This window comes from Bufo gargarizans, unplaced genomic scaffold (genome assembly GCF_014858855.1).
Source record: "Bufo gargarizans isolate SCDJY-AF-19 unplaced genomic scaffold, ASM1485885v1 fragScaff_scaffold_220_pilon, whole genome shotgun sequence".
Classification (NCBI taxonomy): Eukaryota; Metazoa; Chordata; class Amphibia; order Anura; family Bufonidae; genus Bufo; species Bufo gargarizans.
In genome coordinates, this window is record NW_025334073.1 from 295,380 (window position 1) to 322,375 (window position 26,996).

Consider the following 26,996-nt stretch of genomic DNA (forward strand, 5'->3'; position numbering starts at 1 on the left):
ACATGTTGCTTTGCCTTGTTACCTGTACACATTCCGTGACATTATAAGCCGCCATAACCGTCTCAAGCATGGATCCGGTTTCACTTTTGGCTGAACGCTTCCAGGGTCTTTCATTGGAGGTAGCTGATCTCCGCTGGACTTTTTCTCAGCTTCAAGTGACCGGTTCAGCTGGCGTTCATGGAGTTTGTTCTGAGCCTAAGATCTCGCTCCCGGATACGTTCTCCGGGGGTAGTGAGAATTTTGTGCGTTTTAGAGAGGCTTGCAAACTCCATTTTCGCCTTCTTCCCCACTCCTCTGGTGATGAGGAACGGAGGGTGGGGATCATTATATCGCTGCTCAGAGGTAACGCTCAGTCCTGGGCCTTTTCGCTGCCGGAGGGGGCACGGCCTCTCCGTGCAGTGGATGAATTCTTTTTAGCCCTGGGTCAGATATATGATGATCCGGATCGTATTGCTCTGGCTGAGTCTAGACTACGTCTATTATGCCAGGGTAAACAATCCGCAGAAATATACTGCTCAGAATTTCGGAGATGGGCAGTTGATACTGGTTGGAATGATGCTGCGCTCCGAAGTCAATTTTGCCATGGTCTTTCAGAGGGATTGAAAGATGCATTTGCCTTTCATGAGAGGCCTTTTTCTTTGGACTCTGCTATGTCTCAGGCCGTTCGTATTGACAGGCGCCTTAGAGAGAGAGGAGAGATGTCCCCTTCCTGTCATACTCAGTCCCAGGACAGTGCAGAGGTCCCATTCTGTGCGCAGGGGTCTCAGTCGCCGTCAGCCCCTTCTGAGCAGGAGCCCATGCAGCTGGGGTTGATTGCTTCTGACAATAGAAGATTCAGCCCGCATGGGAGGGTTTGTTTTTGTTGTGGAGGTATAAATCATCTGGCAAATGTTTGTCCCTCTAGGAGATTCAGGCAGTTTTCTGGGAGTAATAAAGAAACAAACAGGAAAAAATCTTTTAAAAATGTTCCGTCTGTTACTATTGGCAGGGTTGAGGCGGAAATTGAAGGTTTTCCGTTTGCTTGTAGTTCCCGTTTTGTCCTGCCTGCTAGGGTGGCGCTAGAGAGCAAGAACATTTTTTGTGAGATTTTTGTGGATAGTGGAGCAGCGGTCAATCTCATTGATAATCACTTTGCGATAACTCATGGTTTCCAGGTGTGCGCTTTGAGAAAGGATATTCCTGTTTTTGCTATCGATTCCGCTCCACTTTCTCAGAAATCATTAAAGGGCATAGTTCACAATATCCGTTTAATTGTGAGTGATGCTCATGTTGAGAATGTGTCATGTTTCGTACTTAGCGGTTTACCCACCCCTCTGGTGTTGGGGCTGCCCTGGCTCACTAAGCATAACCCCACCATTGATTGGCAAGCGAGGCAAATAAATGGTTGGAGTGACTTTTGCAGAGAGAATTGCCTCTTGACATCTGTTTCTGAGGTTGCTACTAAGACTATACCATCTTTTCTCTCTGAATTTTCGGATGTCTTCTCTGAGAGTGGAGTTCAGGATTTGCCCCCGCACAGGGAGTACGATTGCCCTATTAATCTCATCCCAAACGCCAAGCTGCCTAAATCTCGTTTATACAATCTTTCCCAACCTGAGAGGATCGCTATGCGTGCTTATATCTCTGAGAGTCTGAGAAAAGGACACATACGACCCTCGAAGTCACCTGTTGCCGCTGGTTTTTTCTTTGTTAAGAAAAAAGATGGTTCTTTAAGACCTTGTCTGGATTTCAGGGAGCTGAACAATATCACAATTCGTGACCCTTATCCGCTTCCTCTGATCCCGGACCTGTTTAACCAGATTGTTGGGGCTAAAGTCTTTTCCAAATTAGATCTAAGAGGGGCATACAACCTGGTCAGGGTCAGAGAAGGGGACGAATGGAAGACGGCCTTCAATACCCCTGAGGGCCATTTTGAGAATTTGGTTATGCCTTTTGGTTTGATGAATGCCCCAGCCGTTTTTCAGCATTTCGTGAACAGCATTTTTTATCATTTGATGGGAAAATTTGTATTAGTGTATTTGGATGACATTTTGATTTTTTTCTCCCGATTTCAAAACTCATAAGGAACATTTACGTCAGGTCTTGCTCATCCTGCGGGAGAATAAATTATATGCGAAACTGGAAAAATGTGTGTTTGCGGTTCCAGAAATTCAATTTCTGGGGTTTCTTCTCTCCGCTTCTGGTTTTCGCATGGACCCCGAGAAGGTCCGCGCTGTGCTTGAGTGGGAGCTTCCTGAGAATCAGAAGGCGCTGATGCGTTTTTTGGGCTTTGCCAATTATTACAGGAAGTTCATTTTGAATTATTCCTCTATTGTTAAACCACTCACTGATATGACCAGAAAGGGGGTAGATTTTTCTTCTTGGTCAGTAGAGGCGCGTAAGGCCTTTTCTAGTATCAAGGAGAGTTTTGCTTCCGCTCCCATCTTGGTGCAACCTGATGTTTCTTTACCCTTCATAGTTGAGGTTGATGCTTCTGAGGTGGGTGTGGGGGCGGTCTTGTCTCAGGGTTCCTCTCCTGCCAATTGGCGACCGTGTGCCTTTTTCTCAAGAAAACTCTCCTCCGCAGGGAGAAATTACGATGTGGGAGATAGGGAATTGTTGGCCATCAAGTTGGCTTTTGAGGAATGGCGCCATTGGCTAGAGGGAGCCAGACACCCTATTACCGTATTTACTGACCATAAAAATCTGGCCTACTTGGAGTCAGCCAAGCGTCTGAACCCGAGACAGGCCAGATGGTCGTTGTTCTTTTCTAGGTTTAATTTTGTTGTCACGTTCCGCCCTGGAGTTAAGAATGTGAAGGCAGATGCCCTGTCACGTTGTTTTCCGGGAGGCGGGAATTTTGAAGACCCGGGTCCCATTTTGGCTGAAGGTGTGGTGGTCTCTGCTTTTTTCCTGAATTGGAGGCAGAGGTGCAGGCAGCCCAGTCAGAGGCTCCTGATCTTTGTCCTCCTGGGAGGTTGTTTGTGCCTCTCGCTTTAAGACACAAGATTTTAAAGAACATCACGATACGGTCCTTGCTGGGCACCCGGGGGTAAGAGCCACACTGGATCTCATCGCTCGGAGATTCTGGTGGCCTGCGCTTCGTAAGTCGGTTGAGGGTTTTGTGGCAGCCTGCGAGACTTGCGCTCGTGCCAAAGTCCCTCATTCACGGCCATCAGGTCCTCTCCTTCCCTTACCCATTCCTTCCCGTCCTTGGACACATCTGTCCATGGACTTCATAACGGACCTGCCTCGTTCCTCGGGGAAGACTGTGATTCTGGTGGTGGTGGACCGTTTTAGCAAAATGGTGCATTTCATCCCTTTTCCTGGTTTGCCCAATGCTAAGACGCTGGCGCAGGCATTTATTGATCACATTGTCAAATTGCACGGTATTCCTTCAGACATAGTCTCTGATAGGGGCACGCAGTTTGTTTCCAGATTCTGGAAGGCTTTCTGTTCTCGCTTGGGGGTTCGGTTGTCATTCTCTTCTGCTTTCCACCCGCAGTCGAATGGCCAGACAGAGCGCGTCAATCAGAATCTGGAGACATATCTGCGCTGTTTTGTGGCGGAGAATCAAGAGGATTGGTGTTCTTTTTTGTCCCTTGCTGAGTTTGCTTTAAATAACCGTCGTCAGGAGTCCTCTGATAAGTCACCATTTTTTGATGCATATGGGTTTCATCCGCAGTTTGGGACTTTCTCGGGAGAGGGGTCTTCTGGTTTACCTGATGAGGACAGATTCTCCTCGTCTTTGTCATCTATTTGGCAAAAGATTCAGGATAATCTAAAGAGCATGAGTGAGAGATATAAGCGTGTGGCAGATAAGAGACGTGTGCTTGGTCCGGACCTGAATGTTGGTGATCTGGTGTGGTTGTCTACCAAGAATATCAAATTGAAGGTTCCCTCCTGGAAGTTGGGTCCTAGGTTTATTGGGCCTTACAAAATCCTGTCTGTCATCAATCCTGTTGCATACCGTCTTGATCTTCCTCAGACTTGGAAGATCCATAATGTTTTTCATAAGTCCTTATTGAAACCTTATGTTCAACCCATTGTACCCTCGCCTTTGCCTCCTCCTCCGATTATGGTTGATGGGAATCTTGAATTTCAGGTCTCTAGGATTGTGGATTCTCGTCTTGTCCGCGGTTCTCTTCAGTACCTTGTTCATTGGGAGGGGTATGGTCCTGAGGAGAAGATGTGGGTCCCAGTGACGGACATTAAGGCCTCTCGTCTCATCAGGGCTTTCCATAGGTCCCATCCTGAGAAGGTGGGTTCTGAGTGTCTGGAGTCCACTCGTAGAGGGAGGGGTACTGTCACAACCAGACAGCTGAGAAGCTCTGACAGAGGCCTTTCAGAACCTCCTCCTTGAGTTTCTTTGTTGTGGTATTCAGTTCCTCATCTCATTAGCCTCTCTCAGCTGTCATGTGTTGGACTAATTGCTTCCCTTTAAATTCCTCCCCAGAATGCTTTTCTGGGCGGCTTATACTTCTTCCTGGAGTGTGTGTGCATGCTGATCTTGTCCTCCTGTCTGCTACAAAGTTAAGTGTTGAACATTTATCTGTTATTTTCTGTTTGCTGGATCCCAGGTGACCCTGACTCCCTCCGTGTCTTGTGTAGGGGGCAGGTGGTCGTGTCCCCTCACTATTGTAGGGTGCTCAGGGGTTATATAGTCAAGGTACGTGGATATGCAAACCTCCACCATTCGGATCTTTGCATAGGCTAAGCAGCCAGGGAAAGTGCCAGGTCTTCTGCAGGGGTCTCCCTTTGGTTCCTTAGCTGTTGGATCCAGCGAGTCATTTATGCATGTTGCTTTGCCTTGTTTCCTGTACACCGTCCGTGACACCACTAGAGGGAGCTCACTACATACAGATTATACAGCCACCACTAGAGGGAGCTCACTGCCTACAGATTATACAGTCACCACTAGAGGGAGCTCACTACATACAGATTATATAGCCACCACTAGAGGGAGCTCACTACATACAGATTATACAGCCACCACTAGAGGGAGCTCACTACATACAGATTATACAGCCACCACTAGAGGGAGCTGTCATGGTCTTACCTTCTTACTGTTCTCCTTCGTTTGACATGTGCTGGCGGCCATCTTGGTTTCTGGGTTTCTTGTAGCCTCCCACCCTGCGGCTTCTCCTTCCCACTGGGAGGAGCTGGATGCCTAGCTCATATATATAGGAGGTCTGTGGCTTCAGTTCCTTGCTTGGTCCTCCTGTGTTCACATGCTTCTAAGACTGCTGCTGCTTCTGGTTCCTGATCCTGGCCTCGTCTGACTACCCCGTTGGTTCCTGATCCTGGCTTCGTCTGACTACCCTGCTGGTTCCTGATCCAGGCTTCGTCTGACTACCCTTCTGGTTCCTGACCTCTGTCTACGCAAGACCCTGCTTCGGTTTAGCCATCCGTTTGGACTTTTGCTTACAGCTTGATTTCAATAAAGCCTTCTTATTTCCACTATCTCTTGTTGTACGTCTGGTTCATGGTTCCATGACATTAGGACCAAGCCATGAATTCTGACGGTACAGGGCCATCCTCGCTACCTACGCTGGTTGCCAGACTTGATCAGCAGGATCACCTGTTGGGTCGGTTCGCTGTGGCGTTGCAAACCCTGCTTGAACGCACGGCTCATTTCGCTTCCGTTGCCGATGGGTCGGTTGTCGCTCCTGGGCCCGCTCCTACTGCCGCTCCGGTTGTTGCGCCAGAGTCTACCCCGACACCTGTTGCTGCGCCTGCGGTGTCTCGGGGTATGACCGGTTCTGCCCCCCTTCCACAGCGCTTTGGGGGAGAGCCAACTCAGTGCCGAGGTTTCCTTAACCAGGTGGGCATTTATTTCGAGTTGCTGCCACATGCCTTTCCTACTGAGAGATCAAAGGTGGGCTTCTTGATCTCGCTGCTCTCGGACAAGGCCTTGGCCTGGGCCAGCCCTTTATGGGAGAACAACAATCCGGTGGTTGCCGAGTTTTCCGGTTTTGTTGCTTCTCTTCGGAAGGTATTCGATGTGCCGGCTCGTGCTGCCTCTGCTGCGAAGCTCCTTATGTCCATCAGACAGGGTTCACGATCCGTAGCTGAATACGCCATTGAGTTTCGTACCCTGGCAGCAGAGGTGGGCTGGAATAATGAGGCTCTGGTCGCTGCTTTCTCTCATGGTCTCTCGGATGCCTTGAAGGATGAGGTTGCAGCTAAGGACCTACCAGTGGAGCTCGAGTCTCTTATTTCTTTCCTGATTTTGATTGACACCAGACTCAGGGAGAGACCTTCCTTTAAGAAGAGCCTGCGGAGGTCTTCTAACAGATTGGCGCCTACGTTTGCTGTCCCACCCGTGCCTCCCTCTCCTCCCACGCCTCCTGGGGATGACTTGTCTGGGGGTGAACCCATGCAGCTGGGGTTTGCTCGCCTGTCCGAGGGGGAGAGGGTACTCCGGAGACGCGAGGGCCGATGCATGTACTGTGGTCTCGGTGGGCATTTTCGGTTGGCATGTCCGAACCGTCCGGGAAACGCTCGCACCTGAGATCCTGTCGGGGGCAGATCTTGGGTGGAGTCTCCTCGTCCCCGGTTTCCCGTGTTGACAAACCACTGATCACTGTTGTCCTCTCCTGGGTTGGGGGCTCGGTGACGACCCAGGCGTTGGTGGACTCTGGTGCTGGTGGTTTGTTCATTGATAGTGTGTTCGCTGCCGCCAATTCCATTCCTCTGCAGCCTCGAGGTTCCCCACTGGCTCTTGAGGCGATAGACGGCAGACCCCTTCTGCCGCCACACGTGACTCATGAGACCCTTCCAGTGGGGATAGCCATTGGTGCCGTTCACAGAGAGTCGGTCTGTCTCCAGGTGATTTCGTCTCCACACTACTCGGTGGTCTTGGGGTACCCCTGGCTCCAGAAGCATAATCCGACTTTCGATTGGAGATCGGCCGAGATCCTCTCGTGGTCACCGCAGTGTGGGGCTAGTTGCATCCATGGGCCTGTCAAGTTGCTGTGTACTTCCTCGGACTCTCTGTTGCCTCCTGAATACGAAGAGTACCGGGATGTATTCGATAAGGTGCGCGCGGTTGCCCTACCTCCGCACCGCCCATACGATTGTGCCATAGAGTTACAATCTGGTGCCGTTCCTCCTCGTGGCAAAGTCTATCCACTGTCGGTAGCGGAGAATGAGGCCATGGAGGAGTACGTGAGGGAGGCGCTTTCACGCGGACACATTCGCAAATCCTCGTCCCCGGCAGGGGCTGGATTTTTCTTTGTGAAAAAGAAGGGCGGTGAGTTGAGGCCTTGCATCGATTACAGGGGTCTCAATCGCATCACGATCAAGAACGCTTACCCGATACCCTTGATTTCCGAGCTGTTCGATCGCCTCAAAGGGGCCACGGTCTTTACCAAACTCGACCTGAGGGCGGCATATAACCTGGTAAGGATCAAGGCGGGCGATGAGTGGAAGACCGCGTTTAACACCAGGACCGGTCATTATGAATCCTTGGTTATGCCCTTTGGGTTGTGCAATGCGCCCGCAGTCTTCCAGGAATTCATCAACGATGTTTTCCGTGACCTGTTGCAGCAGTGTGTGGTGGTCTATTTGGATGACATCTTGGTATATTCTGAATCCATGGAGGCCCACATTATGGATGTCAGACGAGTGTTGCAACGGTTACGAGAGAACAGGCTGTTCGGTAAGCTTGAGAAATGCGAATTTCACCGATCCCAGGTAACCTTCTTAGGTTACATCATTTCCGCTGAGGGGCTCTCCATGGATCCTGAGAAGGTTTCGGCTGTCTTACAGTGGCCCCAGCCCAGTGGTCTCCGTGCCCTGCAGCGCTTTTTGGGCTTCGCCAATTATTATCGGAAGTTCATCAGGGACTTTTCCATGCTAGCCAAGCCTCTCACGGATCTGACCAGGAAGGGCAGTAATTTCCAGGTCTGGCCGCTCGAGGCCATCCGAGCTTTTGAGGCTCTAAAGTCCGCCTTTGTGTCGGCTCCGATTCTGTCGCATCCCAACCCTGGGTTGCCCTTTGTCCTCGAGGTGGACGCGTCTGAGACGGGAGTAGGCGCCCTTCTGTCTCAGCGTAGAACACCAGAGGGTCCTCTGCTTCCTTGTGGGTTTTACTCCCGGAAACTGTCTTCCGCGGAGTGCAACTATCAGATTGGTGACAGGGAGTTATTGGCCATCGTGCAGGCCCTTAAAGAATGGAGGCACTTGCTCGAGGGTTCGGTGGTTCCGGTTCTCATCCTGACGGACCACAAGAATCTGACCTACCTTTCTGAGGCCAAGAGATTGACACCACGTCAGGCCAGATGGGCTCTGTTCTTGTCACGTTTTAATTACGTGGTCTCCTACCTACCCGGTTCCAAGAACATCAGAGCGGATGCCTTATCACGGCAGTACTCCGAGCTGTCCGGGGAGGAGTCGATTCCGACTTCGGTCATACCTCCGAATCAGATCCTGGCCGCCATTCGCACCAGCCTGACCTCTCCCCTGGGTGAGCAGATTTTGGCGGCTCAATCTGGTGCTCCCTCTGCCTTGGGCTGAGTTTGCCAGGAACACGGCGGTGAACTCTTCCTCTGGGACGTCTCCCTTCATGGCCAATTATGGGTTCCAACCTGCCGTGTTACCGGAGGTATTCTCTCCCCAGGATATTCCGGCTGTGGAGGATCACCTTTCCGTCCTACGTGCTTCTTGGGTACAGATCCAGAGGTCCCTTGAGGTCTCTGCGCAGCGCCAGAGACTCCAGGCTGATCGCAGACGAGCGCCCGCTCCTTCCTACCAGGTCGGAGACCGTGTATGGTTGTCCACCCGCAACCTCAACCTTCGAGTGCCCACTCCCAAGCTGGCGCCTCGCTTTGTTGGTCCCTTCCGAGTGCTTCGCAGGGTAAACCCGGTAGCCTATGCCCTTGCGCTTCCTCTAGGCATGCGGATCTCCAACGTGTTTCATGTCTCCCTGTTGAAGCCATTGGTGTGTAATCGTTTCACTTCCTCGGTTCCTCGGCCCCGTCCGGTCCAAGTGGGCAATCGTGAGGAATATGAGGTGAGCAATATCCTGGACTCACGCCTGGTCCGCGGTCGGTTGCAGTTTTTGGTCCATTGGCGTGGTTATGGTCCAGAGGAGCGTTCCTGGGTTCCCTCCGCAGATGTCCATGCTCCTGCTTTGCTCCGAGCCTTCCACGCACGCTTCCCTCAGAAACCGTTCCTTACTCCGCGGAGGAGGGGCCCTTGAGGGGGAGGTACTGTCATGGTCTTACCTTCTTACTGTTCTCCTTCGTTTGACATGTGCTGGCGGCCATCTTGGTTTCTGGGTTTCTTGTAGCCTCCCACCCTGCGGCTTCTCCTTCCCACTGGGAGGAGCTGGATGCCTAGCTCATATATATAGGAGGTCTGTGGCTTCAGTTCCTTGCTTGGTCCTCCTGTGTTCACATGCTTCTAAGACTGCTGCTGCTTCTGGTTCCTGATCCTGGCCTCGTCTGACTACCCCGTTGGTTCCTGATCCTGGCTTCGTCTGACTACCCTGCTGGTTCCTGATCCAGGCTTCGTCTGACTACCCTTCTGGTTCCTGACCTCTGTCTACGCAAGACCCTGCTTCGGTTTAGCCATCCGTTTGGACTTTTGCTTACAGCTTGATTTCAATAAAGCCTTCTTATTTCCACTATCTCTTGTTGTACGTCTGGTTCATGGTTCCATGACAGGAGCTCACTACATACAGATTATACAGCCACCACTAGAGGGAGCTCACTATATACAAATTATACAGCCACCACTAGAGGGAGCTCATTACATACAGGTTATACAACCACCACTAGAGGGAGCTCATTACATACAGGTTATACAACCACCACTAGAGGGAGCTCACTACATACAGGTTATACAACCACCACTAGGGGAGCTCACTACATACAGATTATACAGCCACCACTAGAGGGAGCTCACTACATACAGATTATACAGCCACCACTAGAGGGAGCTCATTACATACAGATTATACAGTCACCACTAGAGGGAGCTCACTACATACAGATTATACAGCCACCACTAGAGGGAGCTCACTACATACAGATTATACAGCCACCACTAGAGGGAGCTCATTACATACAGATTATATAGCAGAGATCAGATTTCAGATGCCTCCCCGGAGCTCCCTCTGGTGGAGACACCTTCTAAATGTCATCATGTCTTTACAGAAGACTAGGCAGTTTATCTTCAGAGCTGTGGGGGGGACACTGTTGGCACTTTTTGTTTCCGCTCCTCGGGTGTCTCCTCCGGCAGTATTTTATTTTGAGTATGTACAAGGAATATCGGGGCCGCCGCTAATTTTATTCGATGAGATTTTCCACGCAGTCTGTGATGAATAACTTATGGAGCTAACATAAGGTGTAAGGTATGAATGCACCATCACCAGCGGTCACAGAGAGGGAACGTGCCACTACCATGTACAGACTACCACCTCCAGGAGAATTCAAGCAATCTGTGCTGCACCTGTCAGGAGGCCGATGCCTCGCGCCTCATCTGCAGATGATTGGCCTGATGCAGGAATAATAGTTTCCCAAGATTTATTGCAAGTACAGGTAGAATAACACAGGTAATAGAGTTGCTGACATGAGGAAGAATTCTGTTCCCCATCCTGGGCTGGTAGTGCATGATGGGAGTTGTAGTTTTTCAATAGCTAACAGGTTGGGGAGCAGTGCTATAGAGGGTGCATAGGTAACAAATGCATCGTGTGCCCTTGTGCCAAAAAGCGCCTCTGCTACATAGGGACACACCAGTGTAATAAATGACACATGGCAGGTGGGGGTCCTCTGGGAGCAGGAGCTAGGTTGGCCATTCAGGCAACCCTCAAAAGACAGACTTAAAAACCCTGGTCCCGCTAAGCCAGGCCCCCGACCTGTTAGGCCACACCCCTCCCACTCCGCAGCCGACGGGAATTAAAAAAATGAAGGTAAAAATCAACTTCTGTCAGCTGTAGGGGTGGAAGGGAGGGACGTTCTTCCTGCAGCTCACTCTCAGACAGCACTGTGCTGCTGTCTGAGAGTGAGCTGTTTAAAAGGACATCCTTGTGTCCATCCAGGCCCTGCGCCGGACGGAGGACAGGGAGTCTGAAAGCCGGACTGTCCGGCCTAAAACCAAACCTCTGGCCACCCTAGCAGGGGCCCTCGGGGTACAGGGGGGTGCAGCATCTAAAACTAAAAAATGTCTTACTTCTATAACCAAATACAAATCCAGCTGTATACATGATGTGCTAATATCTTATTAAAGAAGAACTCCCGCAAATTTTTTTTTATTATCTGACAAAGGTACATCTGTAGTGCATGTAATCTTCTTACCAGTGTCTGTATTTGTGAGTTATAACCTCCCTTCTGATCCTCAGCTGTGTCATGTGACTGACAACGACTCTCTCCAAATAACATAGCATTGTCTGCTTCTCTATGTATTCCTGTAGGAGCCTCAATGTCTCATAGGAATGAACTGAGAAGTAACTGACCTCCTGTGCTGTGTCATTTGGAGATCAGCGAGTTGGACACATGACACAGCTGAGGAACAGAAGGGAGGTTATAACTCACAAATACATACACTGATGAGAAGATTACATTCACTACAGATTATATCATGTACCTTTCTAGCAGGTCAGAGAATAACATTTTTGCGGGTGTTCTACTTTAAAACTTGGGGGGAGCTGTTGTATGCTCCGCCCTCAGCTCCACCCACTTGTAGAATTCTCAGCTACCTATTGCTACCACTAGGGGGCAAATTGTGTGTATTGCTCCTATGTAGAGTAGACCACCCCCTACCAAAGACAATGCACGTAGGCTGGAAATATTGATTTATAATATGATTTTATGGAGATAGAATGCAGTGTAAAGCATGGATGACAAAGCAGGTTAGTACCACCCAGAGGCAGTGAGCGGCATGTGATATTGTAGCTCCACTGGACTCCAGTGACAGCTCACACATTCCATTGAGGGAAGTAGCGGTATAAAATAGATATCTGTAATTATCAGGACATCTTTTCTTCATTGTTTCACAGATTAATTACATTACTTTGGGGCCCCTGGGTAATTGTGGCCCATGGCCGACCTGCTAGGCTCCGCTGGACTCAGAATGAGAACACATTACAGATATTATCTGCAGGGAGATCAGAAGTAAGAGCAAGGTTCCAGCAGCACAGAGTATTTCAGGAGAGGAGTGCGCTGATCTTGTGGAGGTCACAGGATGAGAGTTACATAGTGGAAAGAGCAGGGTCTCCAGCAGCACAGAGTATTTCAGGAGAGGAGTGTGCTGATCTTGTGGAGGTCAGAGGATGAGAGTTACATAGTGGAAAGAGCAGGGTCTCCAGCAGCACAGAGTATTTCAGGAAAGGAGCGTGCTTTTCTTGTGGGAAGTCACAGGATGAGAGTTAGGCCTCATGCACACGACCGTTGTGTGCATCCGCGTCTGTTCCGTAATTTTTCACAGTTTAGTGGAGGTCCCATTCATTTCTATGGAGCTGTGAAAAAAAACTGATAGTCCTCCGTTTTTTCTCCGTGTCCGTGATTCCAGTCCGTCAAAAAAATATAACCTGTCCTATTCTTGTCAGTGGAAAACGGAGGACGGACCCATTCAAGTCAATGGGTCCGTCCAAAAAAACGGATGCACAACTGGTATGTCGTCCGTGTCCGTTTTTTTCTACAAGACCTTGGTGCAATAAAATTACACTTTTCATTAACCTTCCTTTTTTTTAATCTGTCAGACAAAAAAAAAGGAAGACACAAGAAAACACAACTGAAGCAAAATCGGACACGGACCACTGAAGCAAAATCACCGATAGTGAAAAAACACTGTAGTGTGCATGAGGCCTTACATAGTGGAAGGAGCAGGGCCCCCAGCAGCACAGAGGATTTCAGGAGAGGAGTGTGCTGATCCTGTGGAGGTCACAGGATGAAATTTTGCGGAACGGGTGCGGACCCATTCATTCTCTATGGGGACAGAATGGATGCGGACAGCACACAGTGTGCTGTCTGCATCCGCAATTGCGGGGCGCGTCCCCGATCTTCGGGTCCGCAGCTCCGCAAAAGATAGAACATGTCCTATTCTTGTCCGCAGCTTGCGGACAAGAATAGGTATTTCTATGGGGGTGCCGGGTGGGTGTGTTGCGGACCGGCAATTTGCGGGTCCGCAACACACCACGGACGTGTGAATGGAGCCTTACATAGTGGAAGGAGCAGGGTCCTCCCAGCAGCACAGAGGATTTCAGGAGAGGAGTGTGCTGATCTTGTGGAGGTCACAGGATGAGAGTTATATAGTGGAAGGAGCAGGGTCCTCACAGCAGCACAGAGTATTTCAGGAGAGGAGTGTGCTGATCTTATGGGAAGTCACAGGCTAAAGGTGCAAAGTGAAAGGAGCAGGGTCTACAGCAGCACAGAGGATTTCAGGAGAGGAGTGTGCTGATCCTGTGGAGGTCAGAGGATGAAAGTTACATAGTGGAAGGAGCAGAGTCCCTGCAGCACAGAGGATTTCAGGAGAGAAGCGTGCTTCTCTTGTGGGAAGTCACAGACTGAGAGTTACATAGTGGAAGGAGCAGAGTCTGCCCAGCAGCACAGAGGATTTCAGATAAAGAGTGTGCTGATATAATGGGAGGTCACAGGGTGACAGTTACATAGTGAAAGGAGCAAAACCCCCCCAGCAGCACAGAGTATTTCAGGAGAGGAGTGTCCGTTTTCTTTTTCTTTTTTAAGAGTTCTGCTTTCTGTCAGATTTATCAAACCTTATGTAATGAGAAACTGTCTTAGTTACCATAGCAACCAATTAGATTTCACCTTTCATTTTCCAAAGGAGCTCTTCAAGAATAAAAGGCGCAAACTCATTGGTTGCTATGGGTAACTAAGCCGGTTTCCCTTTACACCAGTTTTGATGAATCTCCCCCATTCTTTATATCCTGCCCCAATACTTCCCTGAGATGAAGGCTTGTTACATTTGTATCCAGTCTAGACAATCCGCTCTGATACATTGTAACAAGCAGTCAGGGCAGCCGTGGGCCCCTGATGTGTCTAGATCACAGAGGCCGATACACTGTAGCAGTTGGATCAGCTGTGAGAAGTTCCTGGTAAGTTTTTACTGCAGACGTGAGAAATACCTCGGTGCCTCATGCTGTCAGGAGGTGAGTGCGGGTGATTAATTGCCTTATTACAGATAAATGATACGGGTCTCCCCTGTTTGTGCCTGACAGCTGCCTGACAGCAGGGCCTCGCCGCTGGGAGATCCTAAAGACATTGCACAGAGCCAAAAGGATTGTATCTCAGATACTTCAGGTATCCAGATTCCCAGCCCAAGCTGTGCGCAGCCCAACATCTGTTCCACCCGCTCACACAGAAAAGTCTAATCACATTTTGGTTTCCAACTGATTAAAGTGGAAAAGCAGACGTGATATGATAGCAGGCGTCGCGTCCTGGATTACAGATCTCACCGTCCTCGTGGAGCAGCAGCCAGGAGTCAACGCCTCTCTAGAGGGTCGAATCAACCACCATCACTGCCCATATGTTCATTGCTGTGAGCCAGAGGACTGTAACAATGGCCAACAAGAAGTCGTGATGCTGGGGTCCTCTACATAGGACTGAAAATCTCCGTCAGTTCAACATCAATTCATAAATGATGAGAATGACCCTAGGATTATTCTCAATAACACAATCAAGCTTCACAAAGTAGCGGTGTTCCATGTATCAGTAAAGAGCAGTGATGGCGAACCTTTTAGAGACCGAGTGCCCAAACTGCAACCCAAAACCCACTTATTTATCGCAAAGTGCCAACACGGCAAATTAACCTGAATAATAATATAGTCTATCTTCCATGTACTTTATCATTTAGCTATCGTAGCCTGCCTACATTCAGTGCGCTGCCTGTGCTGTTCATAGTGCGCCTGCGCTGCTGAATGGCAGGAAAGGTCTAAGGCATATTGGTCTAAGGCCATAGGTTCGCCACCACTGGTATAGAGGAATCTGCGGATGGCCACGACTTGTCTGTGCCGACCATGGCCAAGCCTTATTTATTCGTCATGCTTGTATCACACTGGTGTGAGAATGACCTGGGGGATGTACGAACAGCTAAGGATGGGAATAGCTTGGCTAATCTTTCCTCATTTTTTATAATTTTATTATATTGTGAGATAATAAATCTCCTGGTTGTAGTAATAGTTTACAAGCTCCTTACTCATTTTCTCACCCCATTCATGGGTGCCTCGTCTGCCCAGGACAGAGGCTTGTCTTCAGTCACTTTGCCGCAGTCCAGTCCTCCGACCACACAGGGAATTGATAATTACGATTAATTACATCAGGGAGAAGTCATTTAATCCTGATTTGTCGCAGTCACACATGTTAACATATTACAGGCCCTATTCGCCATGTATAATCCATGTTCCCGGCCATTACCGCCAGTCTCAGATCTAAACTGCGGAGAGGGACTCTTATCACTGGTTATTCCTGCTCATATTTCCTGACAAATTCTGTAATCTGTAAATTTCCATCAGAACCTGAAGCCTCAGCACCAGCCAGGGGCGTAGCGTGGGGGGGGCCAGGGGGGCCGTTGCCCCGGGCGCCAAACTGCAGGGGGGCGCTCCGGCGCCGGCTGAAAGATTTTATAATGTAAGTTTTAAGTTTTTATTCAGGTTGCGTTGCGCCGTTGTGGCATGCGGCGCAACGGCCGGCCAGAGAGCTCAGCTGTTTAGTGCGCGCCCGCCCGGCCCTGCCGCCCTGATGCAGATCATGATTCATTCATGATTTGTGCGGTCGCGGCGGGCGCACTACTTACACTAGCAGCTAGAGTCATTACATACATGATTGGCAGCTGGCACCGCCTCCTTCTCCTCGCCGCCTCCTTCTCCTCGCCGCCTCCTTCTCCTAGTGCTAGTGGGTGATGTCATTAGGCTGGCCGCTGGCCTGGCTCCCTCCGGCTCCGCCCACTTTCCAGGCGGGAAACACAGTGCGGAGCGCGGGAGCCAGAGCCAGCAGAAGATTGCCAGGAGGCAGGAGCAGGAGGCGGCGCCGCGGCAGTCAGAGTCACTCACAGCAGCAGTGTGACTAGCAGCAGTGGGCACTGTGTCACACACAGTCACTCCAGACTCCAGTCAAGAAGACAAAGAACTGTTGAGTCTGATGAGTGAGCCCTGAGCCGCCCTAGAAGAGTCCAGAGTGACAGAGTGGAGTCCAGTCCAGACTGAGACTACTACAGAGCAGAGGTAGAAAGGGAGTTAGTGGCACTAGTAGTGACGTGTAGTGATTAAGTTGGGTGGCCATGTAAGGCTACTTTCACACTAGCGTTCGTCGGTCCGCTCGTGAGCTCCGTTTGAAGGAGCTCACGAGCGGACCCGAACGCAGCCGTCCAGCCCTGATGCAGTCTGAATGGAGCGGATCCGCTCAGACTGCATCAGTCTGGCGGCGTTCAGCCTCCGCTCCGCACGGACAGGCGGACAGCTGAACGCTGCTTGCAGCGTTCGGGTGTCCGCCTGGCCGTGCGGAGGCGTGCGGATCCGTCCAGACTTACAATGTAAGTCAATGGGGACGGATCCGTTTGAAGATGCCACAATATGGCTCAATCTTCAAGCGGATCCGTCCCCCATTGACTTTACATTGAAAGTCTGAACGGATCCGCGCAGGCTACTTGCGCACTTGCGAAATTTTTCTAAGTTATTAATGCAGACGGATCCGTACTGAACGGAGCCTCCGTCTGCATTAATATGATCGGATCCGTTCAGAACGGATCCCATCAAGCGCTAGTGTGAAAGTAGCCTTAGCCAGACTGAGCAGCATGCAATAATAATGGTAATAAATCAATGAGTGAAGTGCCAGATCTCTGCCAGGCCAAATAGGTGGTGTGGCAGTCTGGCATTCATGGTTCTGATGTGGCAGCTTCTAGGTATACATTGGGGCCATAATATATAATAATTATATAAGGGGGCCATCATTAATTATACATAGGGGCCATTATATATTATAATTATACAGAGGCTATTAATAATGGGCCCTCTGTATAATTCTAATATATAATGGCCCCCCTGTATAATTATTACCGTAAATATTATGGCCCCACTGTATAACTATAATTTATAGTTATACTGTGGGGCCATAATATATAATAATTATACAAGGGGCCGTTATATATTATACAGAGGGGCCATTATATATAATAATTATACAGGGGGGCCATTATATATTATAATTATACAGGGGGGCCATTATACAGTATATTAGAATTATACAGAGGGCCCATTATCAATAGCCTCTCTGTATAATTATAATATATAATGGCCCCTATGTATAATATATAATGGCCCCTTGTATAATTATTATATATAAATGGCCCCTCTGTATAATATATAATGCACCTTTGTATAATTATCATTTATTATGGCCCCTCTGTATAACTATAATATATAATGGCCCCCTGTAGAATATATTATGGCCCCCTTGTATAATTATTATATATTATGGTCCCTCTGTATAACTATAATATATAATGCCCCCCTTGTATATTATATATAGTGACCCCTCTGTAATATTAGGATATATAATGGCCCCCTCTGTATTATTATTATATATAAAATGGCCCCTCTGTATAATTATTATATATAATGACCCCTCTGTAATATTAGGATATATAATGGCCTCCTCTGTATTATTATTATATATAAAATGGCCCCTCTGTATAATTACTATATATAATGACCCCCCCTGTATTATTATAATATATAATGGCCCCCTCCGTATTATTAGGATATATAATGGCCCATTATATATCCTAATATTACAGAGGGGCCATTATATATTATACAGAGGGGGCCATTATATATAAAAATAACTAATAATAATAAAACTCTGCAGAGATGTGACGCGGCTGAAAGAAGGTGTCATGGCGGTCTTATCTCCGAATGAAGACGCTGAGGAAAGTCTACATCACAGGAGACGTCACTGGATGGATGAGGTATGTGGTGCTGTATTCTCCTGTATATTTTGTAGTGATGTATGCAATGTCCAAACACATATTTGTTTCACGGTAGGGTTGGGGGGGTGGATTGAGAATTTGGCCCACCCTGCCGCATCCTGGCCCCAGACTTCAGGTCACACTGTGTGTGTGTTCTGAATTCTGGGGCCTTATACCCATCTACTACATCATCTGTACTTAGAGAGTTACCACCATGTTATCTGTGGTGTTACATAGGTCTACTACATTATCTGTAAAAGGGGCGTGTCCACAGGTTGGGAGGGGGGGCGCAATAAATGGCTCGCCCCGGGTGCTGGCAACCCACGCTACGCCACTGGCACCAGCCCCTCAAATGAAACAGAACCTAAGTGGGCCCTTCCACCAGGACAGGCAAGCCATGTTCTGTCCTGACAACGGAGAACTTGGGATAAGAAGTTATAGCTTAGGGCTAGCCGCTAATCCTGGGCATCTCCCCTGTTATATGTATACCTTACTAGGACCTATTTGGGAACCCTTTCATTATAGGGACTGAGGTTGTCAGTCTCTCCTGTGTGGCAGACTTCCTGTGAATAAACAGGATAAATCATCACCTTTCACATCCCTTCTGGCGGCTCTCATTGTTTCTCTGTTTAACCCTGACACAGATGTTATTTCTTCCTCTATTGTATTCCTATAAAATGCAGCTTCACGCTGCTCCGCCCTACCTCCTGCAGACACGGAGAACCTATCACAAGCAGGAGGCAGGGGAGACAGGCTGAGGCTGCATCACACACAATACACTCAGACTGCATTCTATATCACTGGTCTATCACTGGCTGCCCTCGGTGTGAGGAGGATCTGTCTGCAAAGCCAGAGGCATGATGGGAAATGTATGCTGCATAAGGGGAGCCATATCTGGGCGGAGGAAGGAATAAAGATTCCACCCCATAAATAACACATCATTAAAACAAGTATACACAAGGGCATCCACATTATTCTTAAAAGATAGATTGTGCTGCACTGTGTAGACAAAAACATGCTAGAGTGCTTCTTTACTTTTTGTGTAATGGCCTAACATCAGTTATAAGGGGGTCTACAAGTTAGAGAGCCCACCACTTATAGCAGGGTCTACCTATAAGAGAGCCCACGAAAAGTTATAAGAGAGTCTTCGGGTTAGAGAGCCCACCAGTTATAGGAAGGTCTACCTATAAGAGAGCCCACCATCAGTTATAAGAGAGTCTTCAGGTTAGAGAGCCCACCAGTTATAGGAAGGTCTACCTATAAGAGAGCCCACCATCAGTTATAAGAGAGTCTTCAGGTTAGAGAGCCCACCAGTCATAGGAAGGTCTACCTATAAGAGAGCCCACGGAAAGTTATAAGAGAGTCTGTTTTAAGATAGTCTACCTGTTGAGTCCATCATCAGTTATAACAGGGTATACCTACAAGAGAGTCCATCTATAAGACAGCCCACCATCCGTTATGAGGGACTACCTGATGAATCTATCATCAGTTATCTGACAGTCTAAAGGTTAGAGAGTCCACCAGTTAAAGTGAGGTCTATCTATAAGAGAGCCCACCATCAGTTATAAGACAGTTCAGGTTAGAGAGTCCACCAGTTAAAGGGAGGTCTATCTATAAGAGAGCCCACCATCAGTTATAAGACAGTTCAAGTTAGAGAGTACACCAGTTAAAGGGAGGTCTACCTATAAGAGAGCCCACCATCAGTTATAAGACAGTCTACAGGTTAGAGAGTCCACCAGTTAAAGTGAGGTCTACCTATAAGAGAGCCCACCATCAGTTATAAGACAGTCTACAGGTTAGAGAGTCCACCAGTTAAAGGGAGGTCTACCTATAAGAGAGCCCACCATCAGTTATAAGACAGTCTACAGGTTAGAGAGTACACCAATTTAAAGGGAGGTCTATCTATAAGAGAGCCCACCATCAGTTATAAGACAGTTCAGGTTAGAGAGTCCACCAGTTAAAGGGAGGTCTATCTATAAGAGAGCCCACCATCAGTTATAAGACAGTTCAAGTTAGAGAGTACACCAGTTAAAGGGAGGTCTACCTATAAGAGAGCCCACCATCAGTTATAAGACAGTCTACAGGTTAGAGAGTCCACCAGTTAAAGGGAGGTCTATCTATAAGAGAGCCCACCATCAGTTATAAGACAGTCTACAGGTTAGAGAGTCCACCAGTTAAAGGGAGGTCTACCTATAAGAGAGCCCACCATCAGTTATAAGACAGTCTACAGGTTAGAGAGTCCACCAGTTAAAGGGAGGTCTATCTATAAGAGAGCCCACCATCAGTTATAAGACAGTTCAGGTTAGAGAGTCCACCAGTTAAAGGGAGGTCTATCTATAAGAGAGCCCACCATCAGTTATAAGACAGTTCAAGTTAGAGAGTACACCAGTTAAAGGGAGGTCTACCTATAAGAGAGCCCACCATCAGTTATAAGACAGTCTACAGGTTAGAGAGTCCACCAGTTAAAGGGAGGTCTATCTATAAGAGAGCCCACCATCAGTTATAAGACAGTCTACAGGTTAGAGAGTCCACCAGTTAAAGGGAGGTCTACCTATAAGAGAGCCCACCATCAGTTATAAGACAGTCTACAGGTTAGAGAGTCCACCAGTTAAAGGGAGGTCTATCTATAAGAGAGCCCACCATCAGTTATAAGACAGTTCAGGTTAGAGAGTCCACCAGTTAAAGGGAGGTCTATCTATAAGAGAGCCCACCATCAGTTATAAGACAGTTCAAGTTAGAGAGTACACCAGTTAAAGGGAGGTCTACCTATAAGAGAGCCCACCATCAGTTATAAGACAGTCTACAGGTTAGAGAGTCCACCAGTTAAAGGGAGGTCTATCTATAAGAGAGCCCACCATCAGTTATAAGACAGTCTACAGGTTAGAGAGTCCACCAGTTAAAGGGAGGTCTACCTATAAGAGAGCCCACCATCAGTTATAAGACAGTCTACAGGTTAGAGAGTCCACCAGTTAAAGGGAGGTCTATCTATAAGAGAGCCCACCATCAGTTATAAGACAGTTCAAGTTAGAGAGTACACCAGTTAAAGGGAGGTCTATCTATAAGAGAGCCCACCATCAGTTATAAGACAGTTAAAGTTAAAGAGTCCACCAGTTAACCCCTTAAGGACTTGGCCCTATTTAACCTTCTGGACGGCCATTTTTTGCAAATCTGACCAGTGTCAATTTAAGTGCTGATAACTTTAAAACGCTTTGACTTATCCAGGCCATTCTGAGATTGACCTGGATCATAGATGATATTGTTTTTATATGGAAAGGGGGGATGCCGTCCTTACAAAACTTTTTAAATGAAATAAATAAAAACGATTTTTACCTACATTTTACGTCTACCCACAGTACCCAGGAAATCAATTTCCTGGATTTAACCATTAAAATTCATAATAACACAATACTAACCCAGACGTACACAAAACCTACAGACAGTAATGGATTTATCGCTCTAGACAGTTGCCATCTCCCAATTTGGCTTACCAATATCCCACGGAGCCAATACATCCGCTTACGGAGGAATTGCACCCTAAATGAACGGTTCGAATATGAGGCAAACAATTTACAACAAAAATTCCTGGAAAAGGGTTACAATGCTACAAAATTAGAGGAGATTAAAAATGAAGTCATGAAAATAGAACGACAATCACTGATTCAGAAACAAAAAACTCCTGATAACGAAAAAAACACACTGAAGGATAACACGAACTTTGTTATACCCATAATAACCCAATATCATGAAAAAGAATACCAGTTCAGACAAATCATAAAAAAACATTGGGACATTTTAAAGCACGATAAAATTATCGGGGAAAAATTACCCAGGGCCCCTAAATTTATTTTTAGAAAATCAAAAAATTTGGGAAATTTAATAGCCCCATCAATTAGAACCACAACTGAAGGGAAAAACAAAAAGGCAACCATACCAGATGACAAAAAAGGTTTTTTTCCCTGCAGAACATGCAAGGCTTGCCAAGCATTTAAACAAAAAAACATTATCAAAGAAATCACCAGTGAAAACAATTCATATAAAATAAAAAACCACTTGTCCTGCTTTTCAAAGGGGGTCATTTACTACATAAAATGCCCGTGCGGAAAGGTGTACATAGGGAGAACAAAACGCGAGCTAAAGGTCAGAATATGGGAACATGTAAAAAACATAAACAAAAAATTTGTGCGCCATCCACTATCACGCCACTTCACGGAAAAACACAAGGGCAAATTTGAAGGCTCATCCTTTGCAGGTATAGAGCAAGTGAGGCGTGATCCCAGAGGGGGTGATTATATAAAGGCAATGTCCCGAAAAGAGAGTGAGTGGATTTACAACCTAAACACCCTGGCTCCTACAGGCCTGAATCAAGAAATCGAATTGTTCGCATTCCTATAAATTCCTTATATAATAGCTAAGAGTAAGAAAGTCATTACGCAAGACAAATAATCACAACAGCAATAAAAAATAAAAAAAATAAAAAAAAATCTTCCCAATAATCAGGCCCTTCTGCTAAACTAATTAACATAGATTTCAAATACTCCTAATATCTCTGGGGAGCAATAGTGTAAAGGAATCACATGTACTCAAACTAACCCAATCTTAATTGCTAACTAACCACATAACCCTCTTTCTTCAATATTCCTGGCACCCCTTGAAGTTCCAGCACTGTTTCTCTAAGTGCACTATCAACAAAAAACATTTCCATGGAGACCTGCATGCTTAAAATCGGCTCAACAGGCTTCACAATTATCCCTGAGGAAGGAATCAGTGCATTCCGAAACGCGTCAGAGGAATTGTGGACCCTAGAGGCTTCCGTAGTCTCGGGTGTGACGTCACACTACAGGTCTCCAGGACAACGCACCAAACAACGGCTGCTCTGTGCGCGCGCAAGCTACCGGCCGGGGCTGCACACGCTACACAGAACAAGCTGAAGATAGAAGATTGAACGGGACAAGAGAGGAGGATCATCAATACCAGGAAGATTGAACTTTTTCAGAAAAGAACCGAGCGGAGCACATAACAGTAAGTGCCTAAGACTGCCATATTAGTCCGCAACAGTTTTTTACCTTCTGCAACACTTATTTGCATGTAAAGGATAAGCGCAGCTAGCGCAGCTATCCACTCAGTACTGACAGGAATAGAGCTACCAGAACAGATATTGAAGACTATAAGGTCCTATATACCTTGGGAAATCTGAGATTACTAGCATTTCTTCAGGTAAAAATAGAGTCAGCGCGGGTTCTTCTCCTCTTTCTATTTCTCATTCTGAGATTGTTTTTTCATCACATATCGTACTTCATGACACTGGTAAAATGAATTTTAAAAAATTCATTTTTATTTATTAAAAAATACCAAATTTCCCCAATTATTTTTTTAAATTGCAAATTTCCAAGTTTCAATTTCTCTACTTCTATAGTACATAGTAATACCTCCAAAAATTGTTATTACGTTACATTTCCCATATGTCTATTTCATGTTTGGATCATTTTGGGAATGACATTTTATTTTTTGGGGGATGTTACAAGGCTTAGAAGTTTAGAAGCAAATCTTGAAATATTTCAGAAATTTTCAAAAACCCAATTTTTAGGGACCAGTTCAGGTCTGAAGTCACTTTGCGAGGCTTACATAATAGAAACCACCCACAAATGACCCCATTCTATAAACTACACCCCTCAAGGTATTCAAAACTGATTTTACAAACTTTGTTAACCCTTTAGGTGTTCCACAAGAATTAATGTAAAATAGAGATACAATTTCAAAATTTCACTTTTTTGGCAGATTTTTCTATTTTAATAATTTTTTTCCAGTTACAAAGCAAGCGTTAACAGCCAAACCACACTCAATATTTATGGCCCTGATTATGTAGTTTAAAGAAACACCCCATATGTGGTCGCAAACCGCTGTACGGGCACACGGCAGGGCGCAGAAGGAAAGGAATGCCATACGGTTTTTGGAACGCAGATTTTGCTGGACTGGTTTATTTACACCATGTCCCATTTGAAGCCCCCCTGATGCACCCCTAGAGTAAAAACTCCATAAAAGAGACCCCATCTAAGAAACTACACCCCTCAAGGTATTTAAAACTGATTTTACAAACGTTGTTAACCCTTTAGGTGTTCCAAAAGAATTAATGGAAAATAGAGATACAATTTCAAAATTTCACTTTTTTGGCAGATTTTCCATTTTAATATTTTTTTTTACTTTTACAAAGCAAGGGTTAACAGCCAAACAAAACTCTATATTTATGGCCCTGATTCTGTAGTTTACAGAAACACCCCATATGTGGTTGTAAACCGCTGTACGGGCACACGGCAGGGCGCAGAAGGAAAGGAATGCCATACGGTTTTTGGAAGGCAGATTTTGCTGGACAGTTTTTTTGACACCATGTCCCATTTAAAGCCCCCCTGATGCAACCCTAGAGTAGAAACTCCAAAAAAGTGGCCCCATTTTAGAAACTACAGGATAGGGTGGCAGTATTGTTGGTACTAGTTTAGGGTACATATGATTTTTGGTTGCTTTATATTACACTTTTTGTGAGGCAAGATAACAAGAAATAGCTGTTTTGTTCTGTTTTTTGTTATTTACAACATTCATCTGACAGCTTAGATCATGTGATATTTTTATAGACCAGGTTGTCACGGATGCGGCGATACCTAATATGTATACTTTTTATTTATTTATGTAAGTTTTACACAATGATTTCATTTTTGGAGCAAAAAAAATCATGTTTCAGTGTTTCCATAGTCTGAAAGCCATAATTTTTTCAGTTTTTGGGCGATTACCTTGGGTAGGGTATGATTTTTGCGGAATGAGATGACGGTTTTATTGGCACTATTTTGGGATGCGTGTGACTTTTTGATCGCTTGCTATTACACTTTTTGTGATGTAAGGTGACAAAAAATTGTTTATTTAGCACAGTTTTTATTTTTAATTTTTTACGGTGTTCATCTGAAGGGTTAGATCATGTGATATGTTTATAGAGACGGTCGATACAGACGCGGCGATACCTAATATGTATACCCCCCCCCCCCCCCCTATTTCTTACCAATTTTTTTAACTTTATTTGGGGAAAATTAAGTTTTTGTTTATTTTTACTTGAAACTTTTAATTTTTTTGGGGGAAAACTTTTTTTTTAAAACTTTTTTTTTTCACTTTTTTTTTTGTCCCACTTTGGGACTTGATCTTTTGGGGTCTAATCCTTTACAATGCATTCCAATACTTCTGTATTGGAATGCATTGGCTGTATGAGTAATACAGTGAGTATTACTCATACAGCTTCCGGCCTGTGAGATGCAGGGGGCTGGATCTCACAGGCACGTCACAGGAAGGCAGCGCAATGTCTTCCTTAGACATCGCGCTGCCTTCCATGCGATCGGTTCCCCCCCACAGCCCCGATCGCACCGCCGCCGCACCAGGTAAAAGCCGCAAACCGCAGGTCTGAAATGACCCCGCGCATTTAGCCGAGGTGCCTGCTCAATGATTTGAGCAGGCACCTTGCTCCGATCACCGGCGTCAGTGATCGGAACAACACATGACGTACTGATACGTCATGGGTCCCTAAGGGGTTAAAGGGAGGTCTACCGATAAGAGAGCCCACCATCAGTTATAAGAGTCTGAGTGTTGAAGCTTCAATCAAGGTCTGTTGACTGCAATGGTAGAGATTAACGAACTACTCCTGATTTTGTTGCAAATTATAGTCTTGAATACTCCAGAATCTGCCATATTATCAGGATGCGTTTACCTGTGCTGTGTTCCGATGTGCAGTGGATGGATGTTGCACATTCAGGGGTTAAATGTATTCCCAGTCTCTCACCCACCATTGTTTAAAAAGTAAGCCCCAGTATGTTTTCTGACGTTGATTGTAGTCGTCCTACTTGGTTAGGACACCGGGGCAATTATAAACGCTGTAACGGGATTAGCTCACGGGATAGACGGGCGCTATGGGCACACAAATCACAGTCCACACAAGTTTGATGCCTCAAACAGTTTTATTGACTTTTGCAGATAAAAGTATTAAACAAAAACTGTTAAAAACATAGGAAATCCCTGGCCGTCTGGCCACTATGTCTAAACAGGCAGTAGTTCCTCACTACATGACACTGAGCCTTGTGCCCAGCTCCATCACACAGCAGGTTCTTCCCAGGAGCAGAGACCTCGACTAGTGAGCCGTCTGCACTTTTATAGCACCCGCAGGTTCCAAGGTGATTAGCCACAGTTACCCTGAATACCTGGAGTGGCTAATTGGAGCAAGGAACCACCCTTCTAACCAGGTTCTTAACAAAACCCTTGCAAAGAGAAAGCCTAGTTTTCCTTGCTGTCAATTCCCTGGCTGCTTTTTAAAACGTCTAGGACAGGAACCTAGGTGAAATTTAGACTCCTTCTACCACTTTCCCCCTGGTCCTGTCACATATCCCCTCCCCCGTTTCGACCTTGGGGTAGGAACACACTGTGCCCTTAAACAGTACACCCTGGACAGGGCATCGGCGTTTCCAAGCTGACGCCCGGGTCTATGTTCAACTGTAAAACTATAATCTTGAAGAGACATGAACCATCGGGTCACTCGCCTGTTTTTCTCACGGTTTTGGCACATCCATTTAAACGGGGCATGGTCAGTTACCAGTTTGAATGTTCTCCCTACCAAATAATACCTGAGAGCTTCTAGGGCCCACTTAATTGCCAAACACTTCTTTTCTACAATGGAGTATTTCTTTTCATGTTCATTTACCTTTTTTACTCAGGTACACTACTGGATGCTCTTCCCCAACTCTCACAGCCCCTACACCAACATCCGAGGCATCTGTTTGCACAATGAACTCCACTGGGTGGGCACATAGAGCCTGCTTCAGGTTCTGAAAGGCTTGTTCCGCCTCCGTGGTCCACTTGACCATGGATGAATCCTTCCCTTCTGTAAGGTCTGTTAAACGGCTCACAATGCTGGCAAAATTTTCAATAAAACGCCTATAATAACCAGTTAAACCCAGGAATGCTCTGACTTGTTTTTTGTTCAAAGGCCTTGGCCAGCTCTGGATGGCTTCTACTTTGTTTATTTGAGGTTTTATAACCCCTCGCCAAATCGAGTACCCCAAGTACTTTGC

The 26,996-nt window shown here is 46.6% G+C and overlaps 1 protein-coding gene across 1 annotated transcript in view; it reads left to right on the plus strand.

Moving 5' to 3' along the window:
• Positions 1-26,735, plus strand: part of LOC122922341 (MAM domain-containing glycosylphosphatidylinositol anchor protein 1-like) — a 276,736-nt gene extending 250,001 nt beyond the window's left edge. Inside the window, exon 19 of the mRNA XM_044272917.1 lies at positions 26,640-26,735. Within this exon, the coding sequence (XP_044128852.1) occupies positions 26,640-26,735 (96 nt within the window). The remainder of the gene's footprint in view (positions 1-26,639) is intronic.
• The last annotated feature ends 261 nt before the right edge of the window (positions 26,736-26,996 follow it).